The 25,660-nt window shown below is 39.3% G+C and overlaps 1 protein-coding gene across 2 annotated transcripts in view; it reads left to right on the forward strand.

The window, feature by feature from the left end:
* NSMCE2 (NSE2 (MMS21) homolog, SMC5-SMC6 complex SUMO ligase) overlaps positions 1 to 25,660 on the forward strand; it is a 209,579-nt gene that overhangs the window by 20,691 nt on the left and 163,228 nt on the right. For both annotated transcript variants that reach the window (XM_073893199.1, XM_025871106.2), the window contains exon 3: positions 16,272 to 16,378. In XM_073893199.1, coding sequence (XP_073749300.1) covers positions 16,272 to 16,378 — 107 coding nt within the window. The remainder of the gene's footprint in view (positions 1 to 16,271; positions 16,379 to 25,660) is intronic.

Consider the following 25,660-nt stretch of genomic DNA (forward strand, 5'->3'; position numbering starts at 1 on the left):
ACTGGCACTGTCCTGAGGATGGGCCGTGACGGCGCTGTACTGAGGACGGGCTGACACTGGCAGCAGCTTTGGAAGCGTAAGGCTGAGACCAGCACCAGGACTACAAATGAGGCCATGGTCAGGTTTATAGCTCAGCAGTCAGGGTTCATGAATCTTCTCTTTTTAGAGATCAGGAATAGCCTTTATAATGAGGGACTTTCATTAGTCACAGATCGGGGTTTAGAGGATTAGTAGATCCCACATACCAGGTAAAGAGTTGTATCATTGCATCACAGAGATAGTGGAACTTAAGTGATGGCAAATGGAATCTGCATGGAAGGGCCATATTAGGCTCACATGTTACACAGCCAACAGGTGCAACAGGTAGTGGCAGTGAGTTCTGGAACAGAAAAAATGCTTAGAGATTGTAGGAACTTGAAGGAAGAGATTCTTTCTTTGAACCTCCTGCAGTAATGTTTCTTAAACTGCATTCCTCAACAGCCTGCCTTAGAAACATCTGGGAAGCTTATTTAAAAATTAGAGAATCAGAGTTTCTGGAAGCAGAGCCCAAGAATCAGCATTTTAACCAAACATCCCAAGTAATTCTGGTCCATTCAGAAGTTCGAGAACCCTTGCCTCTATAGTGAGTGGTGAAGTCCCTTGCACCAAGTAGGTGTACCCTTGTGTATTTACTAAATTGAATTGCACATTTGTTCTGATAACTTCTGAGTAGAGGGCTGACTTAGCAAGTAATATTAATAAAAATCCCTAATGCTTACTGAGTGTGTATTCTGTGCTGCAGTCTGTGCTGAGTACTATTTGTCAATTAGCTCATTTAATTTGTATGAAGAAGATACTATTATTATTCTCTCTTAACAGAAGATTGATAGGAAAGTAAGGTTTAGAACGTTTAGATAACTTGCCCAAGATCACAAAAGATTCTTCAGTGGTAGGTGCAGAATTCAAAGCCAGGCATTCTGCCTCCAAAGTCCATGTTATTTCTGACATTGTGGAATCTTTGCCTTTGGGGGTTAATGCGATGCATCCCCATAGTTTCGGAGATAAATAAACCAATCTTAGAAAGAATAAGAGACTTAAAATCATACTACCATTGAAGTGCTTCTGCAACTAAAAGTTTGTGTGTGTTCATATTTTACTTATTCAGCTCTCTAGGGAGTAGTGTAATAGTGAGTGATGTTCTTGAGTCCTACGGAGAGGCATGTTTCTTAAGACAATTTAGAATGATTAAAAAAGATAAAACATTTCGAGAAAATTTGCCATGTCACATTACTGTAAAGCTACAGTACCATAGAGCATAAGGGTAAGAGCACATATTAATAGACCTTTAAACTTGAAATGGCTTGTTCAGCTCCCTTTTACAAAAGAAGGGAACTGAGCCCCCGAAAACTCAGAATCTTTGGGCAATATCGTCAGCCCCAGATGTCCTGATTCAGTCCACACCATTTCCGCTTTCATTCTGCTGCTTTCTTAAGTCTCTTTATGAAACAATTAAAATTTATAACTGGAATTATTTTAAAAATCCATTCCATTTAGATGAACCTAATTAAAAGGTGTACAGATATTCACTGGAGGATGACAATTTGTAGCTGAAATTAGAAGCAAATCTATTCTGGTAAAGTTGGAAGGAATGTTGGGTGCAGTTGCAAAAAATAGATGTGAGCTGGGGCGCCTGGGTGGCTCAGTTGGTTAAGCGACTGCCTTCGGCTCAGGTCATATCCTGGAGTCCCGGGATCGAGTCCCGCATCGGGCTCCCTGCTCAGCAGGGAGTCTGTTCTCCCTCTGACCCTCCCCCCTCTCATGCTCTCTCTCTCTCAAATAAATAAATAAAATCTTTAAAAAAAAAAATAGATGTGAGTAAATGACTTAGGATATTTAAGTAGAAAAGTTTGTTTTAAAACAAAGGCTTTTGTAGAATGCATTATTTATGGGAGCTTACATTCAGTTTTGGTTTTCTAGCTTTTTAAAAGGCCTAAAGTAATTCAAGAGTATAAAAATAGGAAAACAGCTGGTTGAGTTCTAGATTCGTTGAAAATGTGGATTTGAAGTAACAGTGCCTCTTTGTCTTAGAATTTTGTGAATTCAGAAAGAATCTCAGAGAAAAGACAATTTATGATTTTAACTTTAAAACATACGTTAAAATAGTGGATCTCAAATTTTGCCACACTTCAGAATCACCTGGAGGACTTGTTAAACTACAGATTGCTGTTTACCGCCCCAGAGTTTCAAATCCAGTTGTTTGGTGAAGGACGCAAAAGCTTACATTTCTAACAAGTTCCCAGGTGGTGCTAATGCACCTGGTCCGGTGACCACACTTTTAGAACTACTGGGTTGGAGAAAACAAATTATAATAAAAAGCAATCATAATTTTGTGAGGTAATTATAGACTGAAAGCTGGTTTCTTTGATATCTGCTACATAAAAAATTTCTGTTGACTCATGTTTTCATACTTTATAGTAATAGTAAAACCATAATGATGACACTGAGAGACTATGATATTTGAAGTCCCTTCTGAGTCATTATGATAAGATGAAATTATATTAAATGTGGCCTATGTTAGAGTGTGTTTTTTTGGTAATAGTTGTTGTCTGGAGATTAGGACTCTGTGTGTGAAATACAGTAGGGTAGCTCTCCAGTTACTCCACATCCTCATCAACACTTGATATGGGCAGTCTTCTTAATTTCAGCTATTCTAATAAACACAAAGTGGTATCTTACAGTGTTTAAATTTGCATTTCCCTACTGACCAGTAATGTTGAACACCTTTTCGTGGGCTTATTTGGCATTTACCTCTTTGGTGAAGTATCTATCCAAATCTTGTTCCATTTGTTATGGCTTTTTATTATTATTCAATTTTGAGAATATATATATTCTGAATACAGTTTTTTTATGAGATATATGATTTGTATTTTCTCCCACTCTGTGCTCTTAACAGATTTGGAGGAACAGAAGTTTTTAATTTTGATGATCTCCAATTTATCAATTTATTCTCTTACGGCTTGTGTTTTAGTGTTGTATTTAAGAACTCTTTTCTTAACCCAAGATCTCAAAGATTTTCTTCATAATTTTTTCTAGAAGTTTTATGGTTTTAGATTTTACATTTAGATTTGTGATCCATTCTGACTGTTTTTGGCTCGAAGTATGGATCAAAGGTGTTTTGTTCTGTTTTGTTTTGTTCTGCATATGATAGCCAGTTGTGCCATCAACTTGTTGAAATGACTGTTCTTTCTTCACTGAATTGCCTCAGCTCCTTTGTCAAATCATTCATCCATATACATCTGTTTGTATATCTGGACTCTGTTTTGTTCTGTTGATCTGTTTGTCTGTATTCCAATACCACCCTACTTGGATTACTGAAGCTTTATATTATAATAAGTCTTGAAACTCGGTAGTGTTGGGCCTCCAGCTGTCTTTTTCAAGGTTGTTTTGGCTATTCTAGGTCCTTTGCATTTTCCGTATGAGCTTTAGAATCTGTGTCAATTCCGTGAAAAAGGTCAGCTGAGATTTTGATTGATATTGTGTGCCCTGCAACCTGAAAACTCCCTCAATATAGTAAGGGGGGTAGTTACAGGTTTCACGTCATGTTTCCTATTACCCTGATTCCTCTTCCTTGCATGACTTCTAGCATCTTGCAAACCATTATTTATTTATATATTTTCAGTTTGAATCTTTTGTTTCAGGCAGGAGAATAAAGTTGGTCCCGGTTACTCAGTCTTGGCCAGAAGTGGAAATACTGTGGTAGGGTTTTGATAAACAAGAGAGTAACCTCAGATTTGTTCTTGAGCATTGGTAACGACACGGAAGAAGGACTGGAGGGGAGAGAGGGTGAAAAAGGAAATCACTGAAGAAGCAAAGCAGTAATCTGAGGAAGAAATAATAAGGATTGAAAGTAAGGCAGCTGTGGTTGAAAAGGGAGGAAAAGAGAGTAGTCGACTCGAGTGGGCCGAATTGCTAGAACCCGGTGAGTAGTTAGATGTGGAGAATGCTAGAGGGAGGAGTCTAAGATGACTTCAGGGTTTGGGTTTTGCATGTCAGTTCACTTTGGCTGCCGAGACTGGGTGCCTGTACGTGGCATGTGATTGATTGGAAGCTCCCAGTTTACAAATAGTACGTAGTGTTACAGAACCAGTTACTTACTCATTGAATATTCATAGTTCTTTATCTCTTACCTTTGCAGTTCCTTATAAGTGTCATCCAGAAACAGATATTAGTGGCTGATAATTCCCGTTCCAGAAGTAGTTTACTTTCCCCAACAGAGTTCTCTGAGCTGTTTCTCGTAGATTGAAGTGTTTATGGATCATTATTTCTTTGTTAAAGAGGAAAGAGGTTTTTTTAAAGGAGGCAAGACAAGCAATTTTGGGAGTCACTACTGATTTAAGTCAAAGTTATGAAAATAAAACATCTTAGAAATGGTAAGATATGTAATGAAAAAAAAGAATTGTAAGTTCTTCTCAAGAACGTGCACTATGTGTAGGTACAAATATAAGGAAATATGCTGTATCAGGTGGGATAGGTATTACAATGTTTGTGGCAAATTATGATAGATTTATTTTCTGGAGCTGTCAGTGATTTAAGTTTTGACAGATTGATTTGCCATTGTTTTCGTGAAATCAGATTTATTTTTGAGTATAGTTGACACTGTTAATTAGTCTCAGGTATAACTTGACAAGTTTTACATTATGCCATGTTCACTACAAATCAAATTTATTTTACTTTTCCGAAAATAACAAGCATAGAAATTCTCCTCTGGCAGGAATGGAACATACAGTTGTTCCCTCCTCTTGTGACTGTGCCTCTCTTTCCTTGAAATGTTTCTCAGAACAAACTACTCATTTAGACCAACACTTGAGAATAACAGAGATTACAGTTCCTGTCATCGTAGATTTTATAATCTAATGAACTTCTAATCAGATCTTCTCAAGCGTATTTTTATAATATATATATAAAAGATTTTATTTATTTATTTGACAGAGAGAGCGACAGAGGGAACACAAGCAGGGGGAGTGGGAGAGGGAGAAGCAGGCTTCCTGCGGAATAGGGAGCCCGATGCGGGGCTCGATCCCAGGACTCTGGGATCATGATTGAGCTAAAGGCAGACGCCTAACGACTGAGCCACCCAGGCGCCCCTATAATATATATATATTTTTTAGAGTAGGCTCCGTGCCCAGCATGGAGCCCAATGTAGGGCTTGAACTCATGACCCTGAGATCAAGACCTGAGCTGAACTCGAGAGTTGGACACTTAACTGACTGAATCACCCAGGTGCCCCTCAAACTTATTTTTATATTTTTTGAGGACTTAATTTCTGTTTCATTAACTTTCTATTTTAAAGTAGGCTGACCCCATTTGAAATTTTTTCCTGGTATAAATTTATTTAAAATGAATACGGAGATAGGCTGGTCTAAGGCAGTTGCTGTCCATGTGCAAGCAAAAGATCATTAACCTTTTTTTGAGTAGCAGTCTCATTTATGAGCTTGATTACCCTAGTTCCTCTTCACCCCCCCCCCTTTTTAAATTGTGGTTGCCCTGGTACAGTAGGGATGAGTTTTAGTCTAATATGGATACATCTTAGGAAGCCATTTGGCAAAGTCTTAGGACATGGAGAAATGTGTTATGCCCAGAGGGTGATGGTTATTGAGATAGTTAGGAAAATGGATTCTGTTATTTAATAGACCCCCCATTTGAATGTTCCCTCTACAGCTCATTGGCTGTATAACCTTGGTTCAGGGTACTTAACCTCTCTGAGCCCATTTTTTTGTTCCATTGGATAGGGATAATGATGGTGTCTCCTTCACAGAGTTATTATAAGGATTGAATGAAATGATGTGTATAAGTTGCTTAGCATAGTGTCTGGCACATAGTGAGTGCTCAGTAAATGTTATTATTTAATTTCTTGAAAGAAAACTAGTAATCAACACATGATCGCAGCGGTACACATGTAATAATGGTGTTATCCTAGCCTTCACTGGTTAACCCATGGCTGTAATTGTTTTTAATTTTGGGAGTCCATCTGTAAAAGGGACACTAGCAAATGAAGCACATTTAAATGAAGGCAGGTCAGCTGGGTTGAATGAACTTGATCATTATTTATCCTGGAGAAGCAAAGACTTAAAGGTAGGAAATACTTAAGAGCCACCTTCAGATCTTTGAAAAACTGCTCTGGGAGAGTCGACTGTTTCTGTGTGGCTCACTAATAGCTCTTCTGCAGCTCTGCTGTTGAGGACTAGGGTTCAAGTCCTGCTTCTGATATTGGGGCATGACTTCAGTGAATCACTTAACTTCTCTGAGCCTCAGTTCCCTCAGCCATATAAAACAGAGTAAAATCACTATATGGAGTTTTTGAGGTGTGAATAAGTTAATGTGTGTGAGAGCAATTCACATTTATTGTTGTCATTGCCTAGAATTGTTCTAGGGTGGTGATGAATCAGCTCTCTCTTTGGAAGGGCTCTAATAATTAGAGCTGTTTGGCAGAGAACAGGCTTTCCCACCACACCGAGAGCCAAACACAGGCAGGGTAGTCCTATCAGGGCTTTTTCGAAATTTTTGCGTAAAGTGGAAATTTGTATAAGCTGTTTGAGAAAAGGTGCAGGGTTTATACCTTCTTTGCTGCTCTGTCCAGGCCACCGAACAGAGTGCCAGGCACATGGTCTGTGCTTGGTAAATATTTATTCAATGAGTGAATGTAAGTTCCCCTCTAACCACCCATATTGTATTCTTTGTTTAGCATCTCTCCTTTCTTGTTTTTAATATGTTCATGTTGTATTCTCCAATATATTTGTTTGCTTTAATTTCTGTTGTCCTTTTTAAAAGAGGGTTCCTTATACATAGAATATTTCCATGGAATGATAACCTCATTAGAATGGTTGCTTCTGGGGAGGGAGTTTGGGGATTAGAGACACCACATGATTATGCTGTTTGAATTTTTCAGCTGTGTGCTTAATTCTCAACCACATGCTTTACTTATTTTTATATATTCATTTATTTATTTTTGAGAGGGGGCGGAGCAGGGGGAGAAGCAGACTCCCCGCTGAGCAGGGAGCCTGATGTAGGATCCTGGGACCCTGGGATCGTGACATGAGCTGAAGGCCCACACTTAACCCACTGAGCCACCCAGGCGGCCCTGTGGGTATGTTTTAAAATGGTAGCTACCCATAGCCTGGGATTCATAGGGCTTCTGATGACTAGTAGAGACTAGACTGTATCCAGAGACCGTTTCTACGATTTTGTGAACCTAATCCTTCGTAGAATTTATTTCAAGCAATATTTTGAGTTATACCTTTACCATGGTGGTTTATGGAATATTAACTATATGTTCTAAGGAGATACCTGTCTATATAATGAAAGATGGTCTCCATTACTCTGGGGTAGAACTATGTAAGTCAATTTTACTTGCTCTTTCTCTCTTACAAAAAGGTAAGGTTTAGGAGAATTCCTTTATCTAGAGAATTGATCATTTATTAGCCCGTGACTTTTGCATGAGCGGGTTATTTTCTTGTGTGTAGTAGTTCAGACCCTTATAGCATGTGCCTTCCATGCTAACTTTAAAGTTAGACCTGAGGTCAGTTTCTAATGTCACCATGTATTAACTGTGTGACCTGGGGCAAATGATTTAACCCCTATGAGTATCAGTTTCCTTCTTGAATTACTTTTAATAACACCTAATTCACATTGTTGTAACAAAGGATAGAATGAGTAGTATGTTCAAAGTGCACGTTGTCAGTATTCAGTGAAGATTTGTTCTTTTTTTTTTTAATCTATATCTTTCTCCTCTTTTCTCATCCCCATTGTTTTTGTTTGAGAATTTAAACTTGAATTCAGCCTCTGTGGATAGGGGTGAGAGCATTTGTTTAGCCTCTGCTTCAGTCTGGTGAACATCTGGTGCACGCCTACTCATCTTTCAAGATACAGTACACATTTATCCCCTCACCTGTTAAACCTTTCCTACCTTCTGTGGGCAGGAGTAGCTAGCTGCTCCTTGCTTGAACGCATTTTTTCCCCTCTGCCTGGCATATAGTAAGTACTTAAGCATATACTAGGTAAATGGGCTTCTGGATATGAGTTGGTAGGGGTAAGTTGACAGAGCTTCTCATTGAGGATTGCAGTTTTGTGAGTTCAACTTAGTGCTTTGGTCTCAAGTTAGAAAAAACAGCTGAGAGAGTTAAGGAGGTGACCTTCACTTGATACCTTTTGGTTCTAAGAGTAAAATGCTTTCAGCATTTAGGCTAATTACATTTGCAGAGTAGTTTTCCATTCGGCGGTAATTATAATGACAGATATTTTGTTTGTGCTTACCATGGGCCAGGCCCTGTGCTGATCATTTTGTCTGTGTTTTCTCATTTAGTCCTTACCTTGGCTTTATGAGTTAAAATACGTTATTGTACCCATTCCACAGAAGAGGAAACTCTAATATGGTGACTGACCAAAGACTGCATAGCTAGAAAGTTAATAGAGCCTAGATTTGAGTATAACCTGACTCCAGAGCTGGCTTTTTGAGTTCCTGTATTATACAACTTCCTTCTTCTGTATTATTGACAAGAAAATTGTATGGATGAGTAAAGAGGATTGTAAAGATCAATATTTCTTGAAGATTTCCCCCACATTCGCTGCGTTTATAGTTGCGTACCAGTTTGTACCATAACTCTGTTCTACTCTTCACTATTATTTCTGGTGGGAGGCAGTTATAGAATGTGGATTTGGTTTTTACTTTTCCTCCACACTAATATCTGTGGGGAGGAATAATTATGGCTAAAGTACAGTGTAGTGAGAAGTAACAAGTTTCTATTAAATATTGCTCAAGCAGTGAGTAAGTCATTAAATTTGACTCCTGATGAATATATAATGATTGCTTAATACTAGGCTGCCAGGAAAAACATACACACACACCCACTCACAGAGGTAGGTGTGTATGTAGGTATATGTTGCTAGAGATGGTTGGAGCTGTATTTTAAGAGAGGAAGGGGTTGTTTTGTTTTGTTTTTTGTTTTTTTGTGGAGGGAGGGAAAGGTATGATTTATACTGTCATTTGTTTGAGTTCATCCTGAAAGACGAAATTTCTTGTTTACAAAATATAGAAGAATCTCTGAAGAGATTAGGAAGAGATTTGTTTCCAAAAGTAAAATCTCTCTATTCCATGTTCCATCTGTTCTAGGAAATTTAAAATCCAACCAGGCAATTCCCTGCCTCGTTTTCTTCCCTGCTCCTTGCCAAAATGGACATATGTACTTTATGGTGTGGATATTTATCAGATCCTTCTAGGTGTGTGATTCATGTTGAATTGGAGTCAGCAACCCCAGAAGAACACTAAATGGCTGCTTTGTCTTAGTCTGGCATTTTATTGATCAAATGCATGGAGTTAATTTAATCAACTATATGTAATTCGTATTGTTCCTGTTCAGACATGCCCGTATGACTTTGTAGAATAAAGAACACCAGATTCTGCAGTTTTTATTTGTTTAGGACAGATTTCAGGAAACAACTTGGCCAGGGACAGAACTATATAATTGAATCAGGAACAAAAAGTTGGAAGGGATAAGCAGATGAAATTTGTCTTGAGGGTGTGCCCCCCTAACACACACACATTCACACATGTCCTAGTTTAAAGGTAGGGAAGTTTTATGGACCTATAAGACATGAAGCATTTGGTCCTACTCTGGAGATTAGGGAGGATTCAGGAAAGGGATCTGTGGCTGAGACCATAGAGAACAGCAGAGCGAAGCAAAAAGACATCTGGTAGTGTAGAGAGGTGGTACCCAGATGTGTATGGACATGTTAGAGGAAAGAGGAGGGAAAATGTCCTCTTTTTCATGTCTGTTTCACTGAAGGCAATTCTACTGAGGACCTGAGGGGTTGCTAAGAGAACTTGCTTGGCTCTACTAGGTACTACATGTGCTTGGCCCTGTTTCAACTGTGTTTCCCAAACCTCAGAACTGGGCCTTAGGGAAGAGACTTTATTTCTCTCTAGTGCATATGCCTTGAGCTGCAGCTCTAGGCAGCTGTGGCTAGGGAGGGGCCTTATTTAGAATAGTTGGTCTACAGGCTGCATCTCTTAGCTGCATGTCTTCCCTTCCCTTCCTTTCTGCCAAACTGGTCGTTGGTCTGGAACAAGAGTTTGATTGCTCTACCTGCCATGCCCACCTGGACTTGGAGAAGCCAAGATAAAGAATCTGCTGCTCCTTCACTTTTAACCAATGGCCTAAAATGGCATTATATTGAGCAAATAATATGTGAAGAGACCCTAGCCAATCTTGGAACTCACTCTGAATGATAAACTCATGAGTCCATGCTGTGCTACGCGAGAATTACCATATTGCTGTAGCCTTATTAGCCATATCTTTTGGTTATAAATAGAGGACTTGGCAATTGCCTCACACTAGTCTGCATCTATAAAAGTAGCTAGTTTGTCATCTCCCTTCCATTTCTTTCTCAGACCTATCTCTTGGCCTCATTTTGCCCTGGACTTTCATACTTGAGAGACAACTAGCATTGATTGTTACTCTTTTGCTTTTATAACTTGTTCCTGCTATCACCTTTCTCTCATTGAAGCCTCATGAATTTTGTTTTAAGTTGAAGGGATTGCAACACGAAATCACCCATTTCTGCTTAGTGTTGTACAGATCATGTAACTTTAATGCCTTATTCAACACTTCAAACAGGGAATAGTAATAGAATATTGCTGTTGGTGCGTTTTGACATTGGGTAACAGATGACGTGTCTAATGAATAGCGTGGTTGCTTAGATTGCATAATTATAGGTTTGTTTGACTTTAGGAAAATCATACTCAGGCCAACTGCATCCATTCAGACACTCTTTATATTCTATAAATGTCAGAGCACTTGAGTCTAAAAAGAAGTTGTCGTTCAGTGACATTATTCTTCTAAGGTTTGCCACTGAACAGGAAAAAGAAAAATGAAAGAGAAACCATCTTTTAAAAATGGGTTTCGGGGAGCCTGGGTGACTCAGTCGTTAAGCATCTGCTTCCGGTTCGGGTCATGATCGCAGGGTCCTGGGATCGAGCCCCCGCATCGGGCTCCCTGCTCAGCAAGGAGCCTGCTTCTCCCTCTCCCACAGCCCCGTACTTGTGTTCCCTCTCTCGCTTTGTCTCTCTCTGTCAAATAAATAAATAAAATATTAAAAAAAAATAAAAATGGGTTTCATTCTTTGGCCCTCTCTGGTCTAAATAACATTTTTAAAGTTCTTCGGGTACTATTAACAGTCTGTAGTATTCAGGAGGGTGCTGACCAGGATCCCTCGGCACAGACACTCAGATTTGAAGGAGGACAGCCCTGCTACCGACATACTTACAGAAACAGTTATAATTTTATACTGTAAATCGGAGATTATCTGTGCCCTCTGGACTTGATTTGCTGGAGCGGGGCGGGGGGTTATATTGAAGCGAGTTCTTGTGCTAACTTCTTGGAACAGTTTCCTAATTAATGCACCAGATGTGTTGTTACACAGGCCTTGCAGACTCCCCAAGCTCTCAATGAGACTTCCCTATGTAGTTATTGGCTTATAGAGGAATGTTCAAGTATATCACTTAGGTTCATTTGATTAATACAAGCGAAGGTTGATTTTAATAAATGCTCATTGAATGGCACATCGAAGAAATGTGAATATTCCTAGATTCCCCAGACCCCATTTGGCCAGGGGGAGGCAGTCGGAGGCATAGATGATAGGAATGGTTTCGATACTGGCTGCACTCAGAAGGATCTCTGCTACTAGAAGACTTCCCCTTGAATGTGTCTCTGCTGCGGGTTTGATTTCCTAGCAGCCAGAGTCCCTTTCCTTACCTCTTGGCATGCGGTGGGCGACTTGGTTGCTTTTACAGGCCCTCCAGCTGGCCTTGCTGATGTGAAAAGTCACTCTTTTGGGGCGCCTGGGTGGCTCAGTCGCTAAGCGTCTGCCTTCAGCTCAGGTCATGATCCCAGGGTCCTGGGATCGAGCCCCGCATCGGGCTCCCTGCTCAGTGGGAAGCCTGCTTCTCCCTCTCCCACTCCCCCTGCTTGTGTTCCCTCTCTCACTGTTTCTGTCTGTGTCAAATAAATAAATAAAATCTTAAAAAAAACAAAACAAGTTGCTCTCTTCACCACCATTAAAATTTAGTAGTCTTCTAAAAGGGGAGAATCGTTTTCTTTTTGTTACGAGTTTCCTCGATGTAAGGAATTTGGAAGAGTTTTTATGGGACCAGGTCTGTAGCAGTTGCGTGACATTGCCTGGTGTCTTACTTGGAATGGACCACCAAGGGGCTGAAATGATGAGGCTGGGGGCCAAGTCTTTCTCCCCAGTGAGGGTTTGTTCCCTGGATACTCATGGAGGAGTTGGAGGTGCTTGTCCTTCTCCTCATGGTTATGCACCTGTCAGCAGAGGCAGGCAAGTGTGCAAACTCTGCTGCTGGAAAGCCTGAGTTGGCAGCCTCCCTGTGCCCCTCACTACGTCTGTGGTGCTGAGCAGGTTCCTTCAGCTGCTCAGTTTTTCACTTTTCTCGTTGGTAAAGTGCAGATAAAAGAGTTGCTGTGAGGTTTACAGTAAATGGTGTGCTCAGTATAGTCTTGGCACATAATAAAGCACTTACTAATTATTAGCTACAGCTATTATTGTTACGTATTTTTCATCATCGTTACTGCTCTTCATGCTTTATCAGCTGCACCAATCTCCTGTAATGCCAGGCTTTTGTGGTACAGTAGTAATTTCTTCTCTGGGATTGTCATTTTGTGAATATTAACATTATTTGTGTACTTCTCTTCCTCCACCTCCCTTGCCCCCCACGTGCTGGTAGCCAAGCTTTTTCCGATGGAAAAATCTCCATGAAAATATAATGGGCGAGTGAGTTTATATCAAATGTCTTCATTACACTTTAATTCAATAGATCTCTGAGGCAGGACAATTTATAGTTTGGTGAAGGTTTTTAATTTTCAGATTTATTAAATAATGCCATGTGAGAACATTGAAGGAAGAGATGCTGTTAATTCTTCATTAGTTCCCAAGAACACTAAAGCATCATTCTTGCCCTCAAATGGGTTAAAATCTCTTTGGAGAAATGAGACAAATGCACAGAAGAAGATAAGAATGTTTATGGTTGAAAGTGCCAAAGTATCAAGTATAGTTGTTAAGATAAATTAAGGAAAGGAGGAGAGATCTTTCCGGGCTGGCATGGTTTAAAAGCAGGTAGGGCTTGAGCTCAGCCCTTGAAGGATGTGTAGGATTTAGTTTGGTGTAGATTTTTAGAAAGTCTTTCCCATAAGAGGGGGAATTTTGGTAGTGGGATTATATATTGGGCAGTAAAGGGGCAAGGAAACTTTGGCTGGTCAGTCCCTCCACACCCACCCCATCCCCAGTTCACTTTTTAGTCAAAAGCCAACTCCCTGTCTGTGTTCATTCCCAGTTCCTCTTGAATCCTTTGGGGATTTATTTGGCCTGTTTGCCTTTTTCATGCAACACCATGCTCTTCCCTCACCTTGATTGTTTAGTAGGGCAGGACACAGATTCCCTATGCCTTCCGTAGCCAGGTGTTTCTGAAACATGAATACAAATCGTGGTTTTAAGAGAGATTATTATTGCAATAGGGAAATAAAGGTTAACAAGAAGAACAGCAAGAATCACCAAAAGAATCTTAAAATGTAAGGTTGCTACTTGATAGGTACGTTCTCATGGTCTTTCTTCCAGATTCCTTTTGCTGTGGGACTCCTTCTAGTTCATAGGTCTCTGGTCTCCAGCCCTCCTCTCTGGTGGACGGAGACACTGACTTTAGCCAGAAGTGATCTGACCTAGCTCACATCCAGGTGGGGCGTGAATGTCAGTTCCTCTCAGGACTAGCTTCCTGATCTTTTCTGGTGTTTTCCCTCTTGCCTCTGGCTGCACTATTCATCACTTAGGTCCTTCAGCCTGTCCCAACATTCTTGGGCCCTGGAGCCTTTGCTGAGGCTGCAGGAAGCCCCAGATGACTTCCAAAGATTCTTGCCTTAGGCTTCATGCCATCAAACCTGACCCAGCCATCACTCATTTTCTCCTTTGCAGGCAAGGTCTCCTTGGCCTTGTAATTTGAAATTGCCGTCTGGTTCATGTCTTGCTAGCATCCTTGGGACCTTGATAATGAGAACCATGATCCCATTTGTTTTATTTTGCAAACTCTTTTCATAGCATTTTTAATGTCAAAAGCACATTTTTATGTGCTTTCAAAAATAAACTCATTTAATTCCAGAGGGAGATTGCCAACATTATATCGATTTCCACAGAGTAATCAAATACAGTAAAATGCCTGCCTTTATGTAAGTCACAAACCATCATATTAGGATATAAAATTGCTTAAAATTCTCTTTCTGATCATCAAGTAATTAATATGATTTTTAACGAACAGTTGCTGTACGCATAGCAGATACATGTTGGTATCAGCAACACCTAAACAGTTTGTCTCCCTTTTTAACATTTGGACATTTTCACAACATTGACCTGTAATTGATGGTCTGACAGTTTTATTTGTAATATGACTTGGGTCCTTTCTCACACACTATTTTGTTAAAAATGTATTTAATTTTGGGAATGTAAATACGGACTTTTCTTATGTAAGTACTACCCCCCTCCCCCTCCTCAAAAACAAAAGACCTTATATTGGGATATATATATACAGTCTGTGAAGTCTGGGTGATATAAGCCAAGAGACATTCTACCAGAAGCAAGTTAATCCAGGAGATATTTTCTGAAATGTGTTTATAATTGACTATTGTAAAATTGAAACATAATTTTAAAGTCTAGGACAATCACTTTCAAAAGCCAAACGTAAGTGCATATATTATTTCTTGACTTTGGGATTATCTGTCCTATTGTTCTGTAGAGTAGACAAGAGAAATCCTGACATTTGTCTGAGCTAAGGTATTTGAATGGAGAATCTTTGAGTGTGTGCATTCCCAAATGTGACTAAGTCAGCTTTACTAAATTCTTTTCATTCAGCTTTTTTAATATTAAAATTTGTATTATTTTGTGTTCTTGATCTTCCCCTATACTTAGAACTTGAAAAAAAGTTTAAAAGCACTTAAGAACATTTCTTTGCTTTTCCAATCTGCTAGTCACTCTGTAGTGTACTGTTACGCAAGGGTATTTTAATTTTTTAAACGTAGTAAGCATAATTGTTTCATACTCTAACTGATAGATAATTCCAATATCTGAAACATTTGTAGATGTGTTTCTGCTGATTCTTACTCTTGGTGTCTTGTTTTCTTGTGTTTTTTAAGGTTTGTAAGGTTTTTCTGTTGATTTTGTTTTATTTTTTTCCCCCTGTAATCTGATCATTCTCCTTCACAATTATTTGTATGAATTAATTGAGGCCTGGGATAAAAATGTCTTCTTCAGAGGGGAGTACCTGGAGGTACTATTTCAGTGTGAGACCACCTCACACCAAGATCAGGGCTTGGGTTCCCCGGACCATTCGGGTGAGGGGAACCCAGCCTGCAAACCCGGGACAGCTGGCTTGTGGCCATAGGTTTTCAGAAACAGGTTTGTTTTCTTTCTCTCTTACCTCTTTTCTGCTCAGTGGCCAGGGCCAACCCTGCTGCAGCCTGGAGGAGCTGGCTGGCATTACTTGGGTTCCTCTGTATTCTGAGGAGTAGAGACCCAGCTGGCGTGGGGGAGGGATGTGACTGTGGTGTTCTGTGCTCTGCCTTGCTTTTTCTGTTTTCTCTAGATTTTGCCCTGGTTGTTTCTGTCTTGTAACTCTCTTGTTTTTAAGGAGTTTCCTTCCTTCCTTCCTTCCTCCCTCCCTCCCTCCCTCTGCCCCTTCCTTTCTTCTCTCCCTCTCCCCTCCCTCCCTCCAGTCCTTCCTTTATTTTAACTGAGTGTTTTTCTGGTTTTCAGTAGAACTGGTCCGCATAAGCTACTGTACTAGAAATGGAAATCTTTCTGATTTGATCTTTAATAATCCCGTGAGGTGCATGTGGAGATACATGGCCGGGCTGCTTTAACTGAAAAGGAAAAACTAAAAAAGAAATGGAGGCTGAGAGAAGTGTAGTGGTTGATTTATGGTCACACAACTAAGTGGCACAGCTTCAGACTCCTAAGTCTGAGTCTAGTTTTTTTTTCCACTCCAGCCTTTGAGCTTTCTTCTACTGGGTGTATATTCTCAGAATTTTGAATGAGAAGCAGGCCTGAGTTAAGGTCTTTAAAAAATATGCAATACCTTTTACAAAATTGTTTAGATCATTGACTAGTAAGGATTATATTGGAGCAACTTTTTCCAGAGATGGCATTTTAAATGGAAAACAATAATTGCTTTCTTTTTCTTGCAGCTGAAGTGAGTAGTGAATACAGTATGGACAAGGCAATGGTTGAATTGGCCATGATGGATCGGGAACTAAGCCATTATGTAAAGGCTGTTCAATCTGCAATAAGTCATGTAAGTTTATACCACTCACCTGGTAATATTTGGTTACAGCTCACTGACCTGAAAACAGAAACACATCATCAAAATTCTTCTCTAGCCTTTAATATTTCCTTATCATTACTGTAGCAGCCATTAATTTCTTCTTAATTTAGAAGTTTATAGAAAAGGAATCTTAAGTAGTTTCCCAGCTAGGTCACCTAGGTTTATTTAGAATATTACATCCATTTTAGATTTTCTTGCTGGTTTTTTTTTTTTTTTTTTTGGTCTTGTAATCTTTAGTGTAAGCCCCCTTCGAATGTGAGTAGATTTTTATAAAATGCTAAAAATTGCATAGAACGTGTTTTTATTGTTATGTTTGCTGCAGCATACAATTTAGACCAGGCTTAGTTACTCATTCTCCAGTTTTAACTAATATGCAGCTATAGCAAAATTCATAGGATCAGATAATATGGGAGAGTTTTAGAGCAAGTTTAAAAATAAAGAAGGCTGACATTTTAGTTTTTCCAGAAGCCAGACTTATTTTTGTTGACTCCAGCTGTCACAGGAACAACACATAAGGCAGTTAAGGTGGGAACAGAACGACATCCTTTTCAGCAGTACTGGGTTGAGTAAGAAATGAGCAATATGATTGCAGTAATATTTCTGAGAAGTCCTTTGTCCTTTGAGCAATGGAAACTCCCCTTTGAACTGATTTCAGATACCTGTGTAATAGGATGTCTTGTACTTCTGGTTTCTTTATTTGCCTTTTCTTACTTCTATCTATGGGAAAATGCCAAAAATCAAATATTTTAGAAGATTGGCTACTATTCAGTGGAAGAAGAAATTTTAAAAATGGTTTATTACTTAAGCTATACTTAAATGAGCATTACTTAATTATATGTTCATAGTTACATGGAGTTCTTTCTCTGTTTTTAAAAAAAATTTTTTTTTAAGTTTTTTTTTTAATGGTTAGTATTTATTAAGTGTAGGATTTGTGACTTAAGAATATCTGCTTATAGGGCGCCTGGGTGGCTCAGTTGGTTAAGCGACTGCCTTCGGCTCGGGTCATGATCCTGGAGTCCCGGGATCGAGTCCCACATCGGGCTCCCTGCTCGGCGGGGAGTCTGCTTCTCCCTCTGACCCTCTTCCCTCTCGTGCTCTCTATCTCTCATTCTCTCTCTCAAATAAATAAATAAAATCTTTAAAAAAAAAAAAAAAAAAGAATATCTGCTTATATCCAAGAAGTAGTAAACTCATTCAGCTTGTAAAAGTCTGATTTTTTTTTTTTTTTTTTTTTTTTACCACGGTGGCTCTTAGTCTTCGGACTGTGAATATTCCTTCCATAGGAAAATATGAAAGTGATCTCATGTTGGGGCATTTGAAAGTGGGTAACAAAAAGCACTTAGACCAGAAGTTTTCAACTCCGGCTGACCCTCAGAGCCAGCCTGTCCCTATCCTAATTAGATTCTGATTTCACTTCTGGAGCAGGATTGGGGCACCAGTGTTTTTTAAAAACTCATTCTAATATGTATCCATGGTTGGAGACCACTGACTTAAAAGAACAAGGCTGACTTTATAGAATAAAGTATGTTTGCCACCAAGATCAGAGTTAGGCCTCTTATATAGATCAGTCCTTCTTTGACCCTTACATTCTCTGGAGGTTATTTGATAGGCCTTTCTGTCTTTACCTTTGATGTTGTGCAAACGAAATAGCAGTGGTTTAAGGATCGGAAACTCTTCCAACTCTTCTACCCTTGGTTCTTCCATTTTCTAAGTTATGATCGTGGATCAAGAAACTTAACCTTTAGGAACCCCATGCTCTTCATTTATAAAATTCTTGGCCTGCCTATTTCATAAGATTATGTGAAGCAGATTAGATACTATGTATCAAACCTTTGACATTAATAATAAATAATAAATAATAAATAATAACAAATAATAAAATTTGATGGAGGCCTAAGATACTGGGTTTTTGCAAACTCAGACTTCCAAACATATTCCTTAAAAAGGTAGAACACGATCTTTCTTAAAGGCAAGTAGTACTTCCATTTCTTTAACATTTCCAAAATTCTGACCCTACCCTGTGGTTTCTCTCTTGAATTTTCATGTAATCATAGAAATTTTTTTTTAAAAATGTTTTTTAATCATCACGGAGCATTAGAGTGTATTGTTTAAATAGAAGTCTCTCTCCTACTCTCACCTTCACAGGATTCTGAAGGTCACACACCTCTGAAAAGGTTTAGAAGTTTATTTGGGAACCTTAGAGGTGTGGATCCATTTACCAGCAATCCCTGGGAAGTCCCTTTGGCATGCAGCGGAAGCTCTCAAATTGCCTTTCTTTGTCCTCTGCGAAAACAGAGCTACTATATTCTACAATGCCTGAAAGATTTTATTTAGAATCGGTATTTCTTTCAGTGCTCTTCAACTTAAAAATAAAAAAAAAAATTAAGATTTTTTCCCAGCTAGTTGATAGAGGGGAATATAATGCAGTGATCCCTAAAAAAAAAAAAAAAAAAAATCATAGTCTGCAAGTCATTTATTAAAACTTCCAACATACATGGGTGTATACCTGTTACAACTCTTTAGAACATTCTTGTCAAACCACAGAGAGCTGTGTCTGAACTCTTTGGAGACTCAGTCATGGAGCACACACGTGACGACGGTGCTTTGAAACCTGTAAAATGGCACCCAGACACCCAGTGGTACAGTGACTTCTTTTCTCACTGGGACTGCCAGGGAAAAACTTGTCTCAGTTTCACGTTGAGAATAGTGATGTTCTGAACATTACGCCTGATGACCTAATGTTTTTTCCCCTGATTTCTAAGCTTTTATTATTTGAGTATATTGAAGGGGCACTTTTGGTCTCGTTGTTCTCAAAAGGGGGCTTCTTGTTTTCAAACATTCATTGAATAAATATTTACTAAATACCTATGTGCTAGGTACTTCTAGGTGCAAGATATAGGTCAGTCACCAAAACCCACATGACTTCCACCTTCAGGATGTCTGGAGTCTAGAGAGAGAGACAAACATTTAACAAAGAGCAATACAGATCTTATTTAATGACTTGTGGTGTGTGCAACAAAGGGAAAATAAAGTGTTCAAGGAGACTTAACTCAGGGGGCATAATACTGCTGGGGGGTTGGGGAACTCCTTCCTGAGGAAGTGGTATGTAATCTTAAGACGAAAGTCAAATGAGCCTCAACGTGGGGATCATGATATATAACTTCTCTGTCTTTGTGACTTTTACGTGAAATGGAAGCATCTTTTTACTGGTTGTGTCAATGTTAGAGTTTCAGACAAGTTGAGAAACTTAGGCCAGAGAAAGCCAATTTTTATATATAGAAAGTTTAAAATATGCAGAATAGTTGAGTAACATGCTTAAGGCTGATCAGTGATTCATTCATTCACAATAGGCGTGCCTACTATGTGCCAGAAACTGAGTAGTAATGCACGTCATGGCAGTAGTTGATTTAAGAATCATTTTATTACTGATATTCTGCTTCTCAAGCCATTTCACTAGTGGAGCAGGGGTTATGCCTCTCAGAGTGAAACTTTGAATTGGTATTGAATGAACAGTGGTAATGCTGTGCGTTTCTGTACTGTGTATTTTAATGTTTATGTGATTGTTTAAAATTAAACCTGTAGTCCCATCTTGGTGCTTCACATTCCACAGGATGGATACCAGTTTGGTTCAAGAAATCTTCAAATCCGTTTTCAGGTGTATGTTTCTCCAAATAAGAGATGATCAAGAGTCCAACCACTGTCATGGGAATGGTCCTTGATTTGTTATCACCTTAATTCTGGCGAAAAAGGATAAGCACCATGAAGCTGAATGATAAATGTCCTAAGAGGCTCAGATTAGTTCCTGACATTATTAGCAGTTGGGGATAAAATATACATCCTGTGTGCTTTTTAATGAGTAGTTCAGGCCTAGAGCTTAGCAGAAGTAACCTACAGTATGAGATTCATATTATACTTTTGTGTTTATTTTTTTGTCATGGTGCTTAATTGTGTAATTTCACTTTAACAAACTTTAAATCTTTGCCAGATTTTACCTGTATACTGTTCTTTTAGTAGGTACTGCTTCCATGTGTTAATTTATTGGAAAATCAGAGTATGTGTATTTTCCTTACTTTCCTCTGCTACTACTTTCTTCTGTGCTATGTGCATCTTATAGATTATGTAAGATTTTTAAAGCATTTAAATTGGATTGCTGCCATGTATTTCTTTCTGTTTTCTTAAGTCAGTGTTATTTTATAACAATTCCTACCTGGGGAGGGTAATTATTTTTGTTAACTGAACAGGAGCAACTAGGTGCTTGATTGGTCTACTTGTGTTGTTTCTTATAAATCTGTTCATGGATATGCCTTGTGTACTGTGGTTTTTACTTGATAAGCTAACCTGAACATTTAATCTGTCCTTTCAAACTAATATGGTGAGAGTTAGAAGAGTAGAAATATACCTCAGGTAAGCTGTTGAAACCAACACAATCTTAGGTATAATAAAAGAACAAGGTGGGTCAAAGGTATAGCTTACCTCAGCCTTGTCATTACGCAACTACATGGTTTAGAACGGTTTTTGACACATCACGTCCCTATGCTTCCTCACCCTTTGCCCTTCATCAATTGGTGAGCTTTACCTTCTAAGTAAATCTTAAAGTTACCTTAGCATCCACCACTTGAACATGAAATCATATGAGGTATCTTGCAAGTTGGGAGTTACCATTTTAGTTTAACCAGATTTGGGGAGCATTTCTCCCTTAGAAAGTGAATGTTTTGTAGTATCTGAAGGAAGTTTCAGGCCAGAGAATATAATTTATTAGATACGATCATCTGTCAACTAAATGTAAAAATGTACTCCACCTTGTGAGTCATTGACAAAAGGAGAAGGGGAAAGTAGTTTGGGGGTTAAAAAATTTGGGGACAGAAGATTCCTGAGCATGAGAGAAAATACTGTTGTCAGCAGAATAGCAAGAAGGTGAAAGATAGTGGTGGAAAATAGTGAAAATTTCCTGGAGCCATTTGGGAAGGTAGTGGAGAAGACCCTCTTTTCTGCTCCCTGTCCCCGACACTTGACACAACAAGATGGTGCGGTCTTTTACCACCCTTCTTGTCAAAAGTTTCCTAATGTGGGGCGCCTGGGTGGCTCAGTCGTTAAGCGTCTGCCTTTGGCTCAGGTCATGATCCCGGGGTCCTGGGATCGAGCCCCGCAACGGGCTCCCTGCTCAGCGGGAAGCCTGCTTCTCCCTCTCCCACTCCCACTGCTTGTATTCCCTCTCTCACTGTCTCTGTCAAATAAATAAATAAAATCTTAAAAAAAAAAAGTTTCCTAATGCTTCATATGTGAACCTTTTTGTTTTTAGGAATGTTGCCCAGGTGTGGGAATTAAGCAGGAAAAAAAAAGTTGACTTTGGGTATTCACTCTTCAGCCACTTGGCCCGGAATATGTCTATTTCTATGATTACTGATAATTAATTTCTATTCTGGTGCTTTAGAACTTCTTCTGCAGTTATTCCCAAATTAAGATTGTGTTTGGTAGCATTTTGTCTAATACACAGAGAGAGTAGTTAGGTCTGGATATAGTATTTCACTAACTGAGTTACTTCTGTAGGAAAGAACCTAGATCTGAATCTTCTAGGTCACCAAGTAATGTAGCTGCTTATAGATGAACATTCTGCTCTATGCTCTAATGAGACTGATTTTCTTGGGTGGTTTATAGAAATCCATCTTAGTGTTTTGTAGGTATTAAGTGTTGGATTTTATTCGGAATTATAAAATGTTTACACTTTAGTGGGACTTAATGTGGCTCTAGTGCAGCATTTTCAAAAGTTTCCTCTGTAATACTGATTAATCAGGATGTGAATAAGTATAATAGGAAAAAAGGATTTTGTGGTCAAATAAGTTTGGGGAATGCTTGATTAAAAGAATTTCCTTAAAGACTCCAAAGCCTTTAATATGCTTTTATGCATTGTGATTTTCCAAAGGAAGTACATTTACTAATTTCTTAAACTTCTTTAACTAGAAAATCTCTTTGGGGGAAGGACCGATGCTCCACAGAACCCACTTTGGGAACTACTTCTATAGTCTCTACCTGTTTATGCTACAGAGGATGGGCCTGCAGTCTGCAGTAGTTTCTGTGGCATCCAGGAAACTGGGGAGTGCATCAAACTCCCTATCTGAAATTCCGAAATGGGCCTAGGAGATGTTTCTGTGTAGATCGGGAAAGGGCCAGGCCTCTGAAAAAACTGTGCGTTATTCCAACAGTGAAAAAGAGGAAGGAAAAGTTTTTTTAAAAATATTCAGTGATTGCCTGGCTCTCAGAGTCTGTGAAGTAAACAAGACCCCTGCGTGGAGCGTTGATTCAGGAGAGCCGAGGGAAGGAAATATTTTCCAGGAAAGGAAGAGAGGAGGGTACAGAATAGGCAGGAGGAACGAAGCAGCAATGTGGGCAAGAAAAGCATCCAGACCTTTGAAAGACCTGGTTCATGACAGCACTCCAGACAGACACTGAACATCTGGGCCTCAGTGGCCCCAGGCAGTCCCGGCAGCTAATTACTTGTGTTATTTAAATGACGTGAGTGTTCTTTAATAATAGCCACCTCCTATTAATTGCTGACATTGAGTGTGGTCCATGTATAGCATCAGGCCCTTATTTTAGATAGTCACTTTAGCTCCTTCCGTATTTTTTTGTTATGGTGCTTAATTGTGTAATTTCACTTTAACAAACTTTAAATCTTGGCAGATTTTACCTGTATACTGTTCTTTTAGTAGGTACTGCTTCCATGTGTTAATTTATTGGAAAATCAGAGTATGTGTATTTTCCTTACTTTCCTCTGCTACTACTTTCTTCTCTGCTATGTGCATCTTATAGATTATGTAAGATTTTTAAAGCATTTGGGCGCCTGGGTGGCTCAGTTGGTTGAGCGACTGCCTTCGGCTCAGGTCATGATCCCGGGGTCCCGGGATCGAGTCCCACATCGGGCTCCCTGCTCAGCAGGGAGTCTGCTTCTCCCACTGACCCTCTTCCCTCTCGTGCTCTCTATTTCTCATTTTCTCTCTCTCAAAAAAATAAATAAAATCTTAAAAAAAAAGATTTTTAAAGCATTTAAATTGGATTGCTGCCATGTATTTCTTTTTGTTTTCTTAAGTCAGTGTTATAACAATTCCCACCTGGGGAGGGTAATTATTTTTGTTAAAGTGAGCATACCTGTTTCACTGTAATAAGTATTAAAAATAAGAGCTGAGATTGAGGCCATTCCCGATTACCTAGCAGTGGTGCTGGTGGGCAGTGGAAGAGAGGCAGGGAACTAGATTGAATGGGGGCCTGGATCACCAAATGTTAATAAGGTTCACTGTAAAATGAATGCATTTTCAAAGTGTGGCATTGAAAGCAGTTGTTTATTAATCTCACTATTAAGTTGTTCAGTTCCTGCCTGTAGTATGCTTGGTCTAATGAAGGTACAAAAACCTCCGGATATGTGTCTACAAAATTAGCTACAAAATAGCATTAACAGTGAAATCCTCTGACAGAGACATTAGCAACATATTTAAGAAATTCAAAGTGAGGGGAAAAGAGCCTTTGCTTAAATTCTGGCTTTTCTCCGCTCTAGCCCTGAGCCTCAGTTTCTTCGTAAAGTGGGAATGATAGTACAGGTTGTAGAGTTCTGGTAATGAAGGAAAAATGATAGCATGAGAGCACCTGGAATAGTTGTACTAATTTATAACTTGGCCCAGGGCATTTCTGTAAAGAAGTCCTTTCCTTTGATCAAATTTAAATAGCATCTGAAAAGGAATTTTGAGTTAAAATTCAGAGAGGAGATGAGACAGTAGAAAACCACCACTGGGAAAGGCCAGAGATTGTTTCTTCAGAGGTTGAAGGCAGGGCCTCTCTCCTTAAAAGGGGTCTTGTGGTGGTGGGCACAGAGTGGGTGTTGAGCGGAGCTTCGTCCTCATAGTGGTGTGACCAGGAAGCGTTGGGTGAAATTGCAGGGACGGAGTCCATGCGGAGGCCAGCGAGCAGCATGGCGTTGGCCGGTTGGGCTTGAAGTTCCCTCATCACTGAGTCTATACAATGTCTGTAGCAACAGGAAAGAGATTATATTTCACCTATGCTAGTTAGTGGTGATGAGGGGGATTCGTACTAGAGCTAAGAACCAGACAGCTGAGTAAAAACTTTGGTAATTCAGTAATAACTTTTGATGTTTTTTTAGATAACCAAAAAATCACTTAAAGATGTCAGCAAGACAGTTCAATAAATAACATAATTATATACCTGTGCGCAGAGAAATAGTCCATGAGCTGCATTTCCATCTTCAAGGAATTTGTGTTTATTAGTAGTACCCATTTGAAAAAATACCAGGAGAGGAAAATGCATTGGATTTATTGCTCTGATGTGTCATATGCAAGTTGTCAGCTATATTTCAAATGTGTGATTCCCCATAAATTGTTGACAAGTGAGAGAATAGAAAGAGGATAGGGGAGAGAATATAAATAACGGGTTTTATGTTTTCAAGCCCTATGCGAATTTGCGATTGTATTGGTAAGGAGGAGCTCTTTTGTTCTGACGTGGCGCCAATGCACAGTGAATTATCACTGAGAGTAAACTTTTTATTCTGTTTCTTAAAGCATCAAGCTTCTGGTGATAGTGGCCCTGTATCTTTCATTCTTTTGTGTCCTGACCAACTCAAATTTTTAACCACTGGAGCTTTTGAATTTCATTTCTTTCTGGGCTTTTTTTTTTTAGGAAAATTTTTTATGTCACATAATACAGCATTCTTTAAAACAGTGAAAATCCTTGTGTTCATTTCTCATGGGCTAGAGTAATGCGGTCAGTTGTGAACAGTCTCTATCCTGTATTTCATGTAAAAAAAAAAAAGATTTATTTATTTATTTTAGAGAGAGGAAGGGGGGAGGGGCAGAGGGAGAGACTCTCAAGCAGACTCCCCGCTGAGTGTGGGGGCCCAACATGGGGCTTGATCCCAGGACCCTGAGATCATGACCTGAGCTGAAACCAAGAATCAGAGGGCACTTAACCGACTGAGCCACCCAGGCGCCTCTCTCCTTTGTTTCATCTTAAAGTAATCATTTAATTATCTTCTAATAGAAAGTGATATTTAGAAAGACTGAATCACTGTTACTTAAAATTGGACACAATAACCAGAAATAGTTTAATATGATGGCATCACACAATTGATCTCCATACGTCCCTGACTCGTGTGCTTTCTACCTTCCCTTCGGCTGACACCCAGGGTCTCCCAGGCTTCAGCGGCCGCCTTCTCATTACCTCAGCTGTTTGTGGTTCTTGGAATGTTACTCG

Source organism: Callorhinus ursinus, unplaced genomic scaffold (genome assembly GCF_003265705.2).
Source record: "Callorhinus ursinus isolate GAN/ISIS: 27379988/994484 unplaced genomic scaffold, GSC_fseal_2.0 scaffold5, whole genome shotgun sequence".
NCBI classification, from domain to species: domain Eukaryota; kingdom Metazoa; phylum Chordata; class Mammalia; order Carnivora; family Otariidae; genus Callorhinus; species Callorhinus ursinus.